This window comes from Sinocyclocheilus rhinocerous, unplaced genomic scaffold (genome assembly GCF_001515625.1).
Source record: "Sinocyclocheilus rhinocerous isolate Xijiao unplaced genomic scaffold, SAMN03320098_v1.1 scaffold834, whole genome shotgun sequence".
NCBI lineage: Eukaryota > Metazoa > Chordata > Actinopteri > Cypriniformes > Cyprinidae > Sinocyclocheilus > Sinocyclocheilus rhinocerous.
Genome location: NW_015645089.1, coordinates 1,696,631 through 1,706,622, shown reverse-complemented (window position 1 = coordinate 1,706,622; position 9,992 = coordinate 1,696,631). Strand labels below are relative to the sequence as shown.

The following is a 9,992-nucleotide window of genomic DNA, read 5'->3' as shown; positions in this document are numbered from 1 at the left end:
TATTATTTGTATTTATTTATTTTAATTTTAGTTAAATTATGTCTGAATTTATTATGTCTGTATAGGTCTTTTATTAAGTTTTTAGTTTTTATTTAATTTGAGTTATTTTAATACTTCAACAAACTAAATGGAAATGAAATAATATATATATATTGAATTTATAAATGTGTATGTACATATACAGTATATATGTATGTGTGTGTGGTTGTACATACACATATATGCAGTTGGTTTTTTGGTGTTAGGGTTAGTGTTATGTTAGAATCATTAATATACTCTTATACCTTTTGTTCTTTACTATTTTGAATTGTTTTTAGCTTTATTTTTTTGTTTTTCTTTTAAATGTTAAGTTTTGAAATTTTGTTGTATTCATTTGTCATTTTTATTTAATTTCTTTATTTTTAAAATGTGTATAAGTAGTATTTATAAAGTTTTAGCTTTTAGTTTTGGATCTGTTTTTAGTTGTTTTAATGCTACAATTGATTGCTTCTGTTGTCCTCATTTGTAAGTCGCTTTGGATAAAAGCGTCTGCTAAATGACTAAATAAATAAAAAATATTTTGCAATTAATAACTCACAATGGTGAGATATAAATTCACAATTCTGAGGAGAAAAAAGTCAGAATTACCAAAATACCAAAATTAGCAAAATATAAACTCGCAATTCTGAGAAAATTGCAAATTTATAAATCTGACTTTTTTCTCATTTCGCAATTAATAACTCTTAATAACAATTGTAAGAGATGAACTCGTGATTCTGAGGAAAAATTGTAGAATTTAGTTAATAATTCTGACTTTTTTATCGAAGAATTCTAAGTTTACGCTTCGCAATTAATAACTCGCAAATGTGAGACGTAAACTCGTAATTCTGATTAAAAAAGTCATAGTTATAGTTCTGACTTTTTTAGGAGAATTCTGAGTTTACATTTTGCAATTAACAACTCACAATGGCGAGATATAATTTTGCAATTCTGAGAAAAAAGGGCAGAATTACCAGTTTCCAACAACTCGCATTTGCAATATATGAACTTGCAATTCTGAGAAAAAATGTCAGATTTTACATTTCGTAATTAATAACTCGGAGGAGAAAGAAGTCTGAATTATGAGATCGAAGTCACAGTTGTGAGGAAAAATATCAGAATTCTGTGATAAAAAAAAAAAACTTAAAAAAAATACTTGCTTCCACAGCTTCTCCATATATTTTGGTCCTTGTTAACAAGAGATGCATTCCTATTACAGAATAGGCAATCCAGAACACTGTACAGTTTTCCAAACTTAAACTATGTTCTTGCATTAGTTTTTAAAATGTTATAAGTTCATAAATAACTAAATTCACCTTCAGGAGTGGACGATGGTGCAGATATTCCACGAGAAATGCTAGCCGGGATTTACGAACGGATTCAGCAGAGGGAGCTGCGCTCCAACGAGGATCATGTGACTTACGTTACCAGAGTGGAGCAAAGCATTCTAGGAATGAAGACAGTGAGTCACTTCTCTACCAATTATACACAAAGGTCACGTAAATGTGAAAAGTGCATCACCTTTCGGTTCAGTTTGCGCTTTGAAAAGGTGATTAGAGACAGTGAGATGTCTGACCGAACAACTGGCTTCTCAACATTACATTTATTATTGGGTCTATGACTATCACTCATACTAGTGTAATGATTTCAACAACCTCTAACACTACATACTGAACTTAACCTGAACCGTTTGTGCTACACAAATGACAAGAGATTCTCCTTTCTGATTCAGGTTGCTTCATTTTTAAGGAATTAATATTCAGAAAGTGCAATTACATTGTCAAAAGATGAGATGGATTTATGTTGTTTAAATATAAAACAGTTTTTGGAAAAAGGTATACATATTTCATTCATTATTTATAAAATACTGTTGACAAAATGTGTCATGTGCATCTTTAATATTTTTAACCACATGTTGTCATATGAACAAACAGTCACTGATTTAAATCTCACAGCTAGTTGTAAGCTGTATGTGTTTGATTCACTAAAATAGATTCATTAGTTCATGAATCAGACTACACTGGTTGGTTGCATTATGATTCACTAAAAAGATCCAGAGTTCAAGAGTCAGATTACTGGTTATGCTATACTGTATGTTTTTGATTCACTAAAAAGAACCGGCTCATAAGAATCATTCATTCAACAATCAGACTACACTGGTTGTGCTGTATGCTTTTGATTCACTAAAACGTGCCGGCTTATAAGAGTCATTTGTTTGTGAATTAGACCATACTGGTTACTATGAATGTTTTTGATTCACTAAAACAGCTCAAAAGAATAATTTGTTCCAGAATCAGACAACAGTGGTTGCGCTGTATGTTTTTGATTTCACTGCTTTAGGATTAACAGAACTTTAGATAGTTTCCATGTACTTGTCTAGATCAACTTTGAATAAAGAAAAGAGAGATTTAGAGCCAGTAAATTTTTATACGAAATTTAGCTAGCAGGAAACACAAATTAAGTTATATTTTCCTACACTCTAAAAAACTTTGAACATTTATCAGTTGAACAACCAGTCAGTAAGTACACTGATTTAAATATTTTTTTATAGCAGTCGTTGCTCTGTATTTTTTTGATTCACTAAAAAAAAAAAAAAAAAACACGGCAGCTCATAAGAGTAATTTGTTCCAGATTCAGAAAACACTGTGCTGTATGCTTTTGATTCACTAAAAAACATTCTAAATTCTATATTTTGTAAATGATTCTGAAAATAATTCTAGAATCCTATTGTTCTATTCAACATAATGATAATTCATATAATAATTCACAGAAGGTAAACGATATTTAATATTATATTATATTATTAGTATATATTATAAGTTTCATATGCAAGTCTAAAACTTAAAATAAGTTTAAACTTCAAAAACTTTTGCCAGTCTCAAGTTTGATTAACATGATGAGGTAAAATTAAACTTTGCTCAAAGCAAAAACAAGTGAAATTCACATTACAGTTTCTGGTCATTAATTTTTCCCACCTCTCTATTCTATGCTAACAGCTGTGTGAATGAATTTATCAGTGCGTGAGCTATAAAAACAGGAGACTTGAGACTAAAACTGCTAGTTCGGTGCTATAATTTCAGATTTCACATGACAGTGCTGCAAAACATTCTACCTCCATATGAAAAATTAATTTCATTCTTCAGCCCGTATTGCACCAGACATCCCTCTTTTCATTTCCTGTGCTGATGGAAACTGCACCCTCTGAATTGAATTCAGCCGATAGTTGATCTCTTTCTTTCTTCCTCAGATACTGTCGGTTCCTCACCGTAGGCTGGTGTGCTGCAGTCGACTCTATGAGGTCACCGATGTGAATAAACCACAGAAACAGGCCTCACATCAGAGGGAGGTGTTCCTCTTCAATGACCTGATAGTGGTGAGAGACACACGTGTTCATACATGAAAACATATTCAAACGGGTACACACAAACAACTGAAAATAAAAAATGATTTTTGTTTTGTGACGTTAGATCCTCAAACTATGCCCTAAGAAGAAGAGTGCTGCCACATACACGTTCTGCAAGGCCATGGGCTTACTGGGAATGCAGTTTCATCTGTTTGAGAATGAGTGTAAGAATACAAACACACAAATATATATATTTACATTTTACTATATTGATAAATATGGTATAGAATGTAGTAGTTAAAGTTAAGAGTTTTCAACTGCATGACTGTGAAATTACTACAGGGGGTCCATGGACTGACAAGTAAAAAAAAAAACCGAAAACTAAAAATGTATTTAAAAATTTCTAAATGTGGGTAATCTGTTAAATTGCATGTTAATAATCATAAATAAATAATATTACTAATAAATAAACATTTCACCTTATATCTGGTTGCTTCTGAAGAGTGTAAGTCCAATATTAAAATATGAATATTTTTCAATTTGTTAGTTTTTAAACCCAAGTTTAGATGTATACATGTTTCTTTTTTAAAATATAAAAATAAGAATATTTAATAATAATATCCATAATGCCTTCCAAAAGGCAAAGTGTGGTTTTTGATAATATCAGCATAAATCAAAAGCAAAAATTCAAATTCAAAGCAAAGAAAAATATTAAAGCTATTTATATAGCATCTCCAAACTGTTCTGATTCGACTGTTTCTCTGTCAATCAATCAGTGAATAATAATAAGTGAATAGATTATTATTCTGCAATAATCTTCAAAAAAGAAATGTCTGACTGTGAAGTGCATATGCTGCCATTATTATGCAATCAAAAAGAAAATCATTATTATCTTTAAAGGTAATTGCAATATAATGCATTTCAACAAAATCAATTTTTTTGAGAATCAATTTTTTAAATAATAAAAAGCAGAACCTTACAGAGCAGATCTCAGTGCTTGCATTGTCATGCATACAGTGTGTGTTTTCTGTCACAGATTACCCTCATGGAATCACGATATTGTCTCCGTTCTCGTCAGAGAAGAAGCAGGTAGTGAGTTTCTGTTCTCAGAGCACCGAGGAGCTGCTCAAGTTTGTAGAGGACCTGAGAGAGAGCATCGCAGAGGTGGCAGAGATGGAACAAATACGGATTGACTGTGAGTGTCTTTGCCTGTAACTGTGAGCTCAGTTACTCCTGTTCAAACGCTTTAGGATACTGATAGTCACATTTATTAAAAATTATAAATTGAATAAAAAAAAAATCTCTTGGTTTCTGGACATCCATGTTTTGTCTAACCCACAGACTAGCAAAATCTCGAGACTTTTGACTTGGTCCAGTAAGAAACCACTTAGCAACCATCAAGAACACCCTAACAAAAACATAGCAACATGCAAAGCATTTTCAGTTTAATGTCATTGGAAAATAATACTGTATATAATAGAACAGTACATGTTTTCCTCATTTTAAGTTGTTTATTAGCACTATAAATAATTTAAACATTATTTCTACCATTTTAACTCATTATAATCAGCTAAAGGTTAGCTTGAAATATAATGAATTCTCTATATTCCTCAGTGGTTTGAATGCCACGGTTGTGGGGAATGTTGTGGCCGTCATTAAAGTGAATTATGTATGTGGTTCTCAGGGGAACTAGAAAGACAACAGGTTGTGAGAAATCAAACTAACAAGAACGGTACACAACTAGACATCCACGCTGGACCTAGTTCTGCTTCAGGTACACACACAAATACTTACACGCGTTATACACAACAGTATGCCTGTTTTTGATGTCTTGTGTATTTGTGTGGCTTGCAGGGGATGATTTTTATGAGAAAACGGGAAGCAACACGGTAGAGGTTTGTATCAGTAAATCGTGAGTGCAGTGCAAAATTATGTTCAGATTCTGTGTGCATGTGTACAGTGTCCTCCAAAAGTTGGGAATGCCCTAGGCAAAGTGGGGTTTTGGATAATATCAGCATTAATGTTTATCATTTTTAGAGATGTCTTTAGTGATGCATCGATAAGGGATGACTCGATAAGGTACTCACCCGCAGGCCATCCAAGATGTAGATGAGCTTGTTTCTTCATCAGAACAGATTTGGAGAGATTTAGCATGAACATCACTCGGATCCTCTGCGGTGAATGGGTGCCGTCAGAATGAGAGTCCAAACAGCTGGGGAAAAAAAAAAAAGACTTCAGATGAATCCATGCAACTCCAGTCCATCAATTAACGTCTTCTGAAGTTAAAAGCTGTGTGTTTATAAGAAACAAATCCATCATTAGGACTTCAGACCATTGCTTCTGGAAAAAATATGAGTCCATAATCCATAATAATAAGTGAAGCCATAATAAACTTCAAAAGAAACTATAATATAAAATAATACTATAATAATAATTTAATGCATTTACACCAAGTTGAGTATTTATGCTGATATTGTACCATTTTAAAGCCTAAGGTGTTTTCAAATTTTTGGGGAACATTGTAGGTGGTGACAGCACGTTTGTAGTCTATATAGTTATCATCACTATCTCCTTGCAGAATCAGAGATAACCTCCCCACCGGCCCCAAACTCACAGCCCTTTACCCTTTGACCATGAGCTCACTCTGACCCCGCTGTCCATCAGAATGGAGATGCACGCCCTCGGTGCCTTCACTGCAATCACACACCACTGGTGCAGAGCAATAACAGCACTGCCGCCCCCCAGAAAACACCATCCACCGCCCCTCGCTGTGATCTGTAATCTATGGCCTCTCACTCACTGCTGTGTTTTAATGCTGCATACAGCTGCTGTTGTTGTGGGGTGAAATTCTTCACATGTAAAAATCTTTAGTGGAACTGATGTCGACAGGGTAAGAATACACCGCTGTTTTTAACATTGATAATAATAAAAAATGTTTCATGAGCAGCAAATTAGCATATTAGATTGATTTCTGAAAGATCAAGTGACACTGAAGACTGGAGTAATGATGCTGAAAATTCATCTCTACATCACAGGAATAAATGATATTTTACAATATATTCAAATAGAAAATATATACTTTAAATTGTAATAATATTTCATAATTTTACTGTATTTTTGATCAATGAGCATGGAGAGACCTTTGAATGGTAGTGTACATTAGATCACAGAATAAAAAACGGTTTGCAAATTGCATATCCAAAACCACTTGCCTACCAGAGGGGGAAAAAAATGTTATTGCTTGTGGAATAACAAAGATAAGATTTGCAATGCACGTCCAGAAACACCATTGGCAATAGTTTCAATAGCTCTTGCACTGGAAGTCATTAAAATTCAAATACTTAATTAAAAAGAGCCGAAATGAAAGGACCGAGCTGTGGTTACTGTGGACAGACAGGCTACATGAATGCGCTTTCACGAGATGCCAAACACATAACACGTATACACATGCAAACAAGCTCTATCAAGACAAGGTGCAAATTACCCAGCATGCAATAAGGACCCTCGCTGCCAAGCGTCTAGGCCCTCGAGGGGCACTTTAATGCTTCTTACAGACGGATAAAAATATAACAGTCTGATTAGCAGCGCAGTAATAAAAGGAAATGCATAAGATAGCAGTTAATTATCCAAATCACGGCAGTTTAAGAAGAAAGTCAGCGTCGCCCGCTTTCACCCACTCCGACCGTGCTATATGTACGTAGTCATGCTGTGTTTTCCTGCATGCTCTGGCAGACTTTTTGCTCTTGTTTTATCACTAACTAAAGTAAATACAATTTAAAGAAGAAATAAAAGAAGAAAATTTATTTTTGGAGAGAAAAAAATCTGCCATTGCAGTAGGACAAAATACACTGAGTTTTATCATTTATAATAACAAAATATTGTAAAATAATATTATTACTAATATTATTATTATTAGATCTTTTCAAAAATAATATTATAAAAATATTATTAGATGAATTCAAAAATAGATAGAAAATACTTAGGATATTTTGAATATAAAATCTGATTCGCAAAAAAGGCCTTATACTAATATAACTTTCCATCATGTTCAGTTTTTATTTTTTAAAAATAAGAATAAAGATTTTTTAAATTTTTTATATGTATATAAAATTTAGATTACAGTCTTCAAATGAGTGGGAAAATATGTTCAAATACTCCATTTAATGTCAAAGAACTTAATTATAAATGTTTTTCACAAAATCTGTAATTTTCTGCTTGGATGTCGTAAAACACCCACAAATGTAGCAGAAAACATCTGGGTCATGTTTGCATTTTTCTTCTTTCACTGGCCATTTCAATTTCAATTCTAACCTTAAAATCAGGATTAGGTGTAAAATAATGTCTTCAGAATCATTCATACATGAAAATCGGCTGACAATTGAACAAACAGTTGTAACCTGGCTCAGAGGAACACAGGAATCATGTCTTTGTGGCAGTTTTTCTACCGATTAAGTGATAATACAAGACTTCTTCACCTTACAAATGGCTGTCAAAAGCAAAAATGCAACGAAATGCACATATTTTGTGAGAAAGCGTGACATGCTAGAGCAAAACAGTCACTATTTTTGGAATCAGCACCTCAAAATGAGTAAGAAACAAGTATTGGATTTCATTCAGCAATATGATGCAGGACGGTGTTATTTATATACTATTACAGTATTTATTAATATTTTACATTTACTTAGCAGCGCAGTAATAAAAGGACGTGCATATGATAGCAGTTAATTATCCAAATCACAGCAGTAGGACGTCAGTGTCGCCCGCTTTCACCCACTCCGACCGCGCTGTATGTATGTATTATTCGTGCCGTGTTTTGCCGCCTGCATGCTCTGTGGCATGGCCTTGTCGTGTGTTTCCGCACCAGAGGGCCGTGAGAGTGCAGCAGGCCAGGCTGATAACGCTTCCTGCTTCTGGCTGTTTCTAAACTAGGTGTCAATTCACAACAGGCTCCAAACGTACCAACTCAGCTCTACTCTGGCCCCACCCAGCGCTCAGCAACACCTGGCCGTCCTGCCTAGCCCCGCCCCTGGCTCCACCCTCACCATCTCCCCCGACACCCTGATCCAGTGCCAGCAGATCGTGAAGGTGATCGTCGTAGACTCTGCTGGGCGTGGCCACGTGGAGGCGTTCCTCAGCCACAACCCCGCCCATCGCCTCATCCAATCGGCCGTCTCCACGCCCACCAGGTCACGGGAGGCAGGCAAGCAGCAGCAGCCGCCCCTCCCTCCCCCGCCGCCTCCTTATCATCACCCGCATCAGTTTTGCCCCCCGACCCCTCCGCCTCCACGCCACCTGCTGAGCCAACGCAGGTACTCCAGCGGGACACGCAGCCTAGTCTGAACAACACACAGATCGGTTAACAACTGTTAAAGGGACGGTTCACCTAAAAAGAACATTCTGTCTTTATTTAATCAACCTCATGTTGTTCCAAACCCATATGAGACCCTGGATCACAAAACCAGTCATAAGGGTCAATTTTTTGAAATTGAGATTTATATCTTGTCACCTGAATAAATACGCTTTCCATTGATGTATGGTTTGTTAGGATAGGACAATATTTGGCCGAGATACAACTATTTGAAAATCTGGAATCTGAGGGTGCAAAAAAATCTAAATATTGAGAAAATCGCCTTTAAAGTTGTCCAAATGAAGTTCTTAGCAATGCATATTACTAATCAAAAATGAAGTTTTGATATATTTATGGTAGGAAATTTACAAAATATCTTCATGGAACATGATCTTTACTTAATATCCTAATGTTTTTTGGCATAAAAGAAAAATCTATAATTTTGACCCATACAATGTATTGTTGGCTATTGCTACAAATATACCCGTGTTTTGTGGTCCAGGGTCACAAATGCTATTTTTTCAGAACACAAAACATTTTGAATAATCTTTACACAGCTTTTTTCAATACAAAGACAATTTATAGTTAAAAAAACACCATAAAAAGCACAATTAAATGCAGTCTGTACAATGTGTGGGCTCTGAAGTCCTCTGAAGCCATATGTAATTTATGTCCATAAAATGTATGTTCACTGGAATACTAAATGACTTTCACAGAAACATTAAGATGCATTAATTTTTTTTAAAGAAATGAAAAAAAAAAAGAAAAACTGCCCAGTGCAGTAAGACTAAATTTACTTGTCTATGAATACAAAGTCTTAAATTAATATTTTATTTAGTGTTGCTTCAAGTAAATTTTATTTGATTTCATTATTAGATATTTTAACTGGAACGTAAATAAAAAATAGACATAAATATTTGTTAAGATTAGGATATATTGCAGTTTATGAAGTGTGAATTGGCCAGTGTTATTTTGTATTATTTATATACTATTATAATGTTTATTCATATTTTACATTTGCTTTTTTATTTTATTTTTTCATTTTAATCTTAGTTTAAGTTTTAGGAATTTTGTTATGTGCTTTTTTAATTTGTATTGTTTTTTAATATTCTATTTAGTTTCATTTCAGTTTTAGTTTTAGTAATATTAGCACTTCGACTTTATTTCAGTTAGTTGACAAGGCAACATTTCATATTTTCGTTCACATTTTTTTTAAAGTTTGTCATTTACATTTAAACCTTATTTCATTTAACACATTTTTTTTTTCATAGGTTTAACTGTCAC

General features: G+C 34.0%; 1 protein-coding gene across 1 annotated transcript in view; it reads left to right on the top strand.

Annotated features, from left to right (window-relative positions):
* Positions 1–8,782, top strand: part of LOC107705799 (IQ motif and SEC7 domain-containing protein 3-like) — a 25,821-nt gene extending 17,039 nt beyond the window's left edge. The window contains exons 9-15 of the mRNA XM_016509256.1: positions 1,341–1,480; positions 3,266–3,391; positions 3,486–3,585; positions 4,398–4,556; positions 5,046–5,135; positions 5,216–5,256; positions 8,291–8,782. Coding sequence (XP_016364742.1) covers positions 1,341–1,480; positions 3,266–3,391; positions 3,486–3,585; positions 4,398–4,556; positions 5,046–5,135; positions 5,216–5,256; positions 8,291–8,701 — 1,067 coding nt within the window. The 3' untranslated portion in view covers positions 8,702–8,782. The remainder of the gene's footprint in view (positions 1–1,340; positions 1,481–3,265; positions 3,392–3,485; positions 3,586–4,397; positions 4,557–5,045; positions 5,136–5,215; positions 5,257–8,290) is intronic.
* Positions 8,783–9,992: the final 1,210 nt, after the last annotated feature.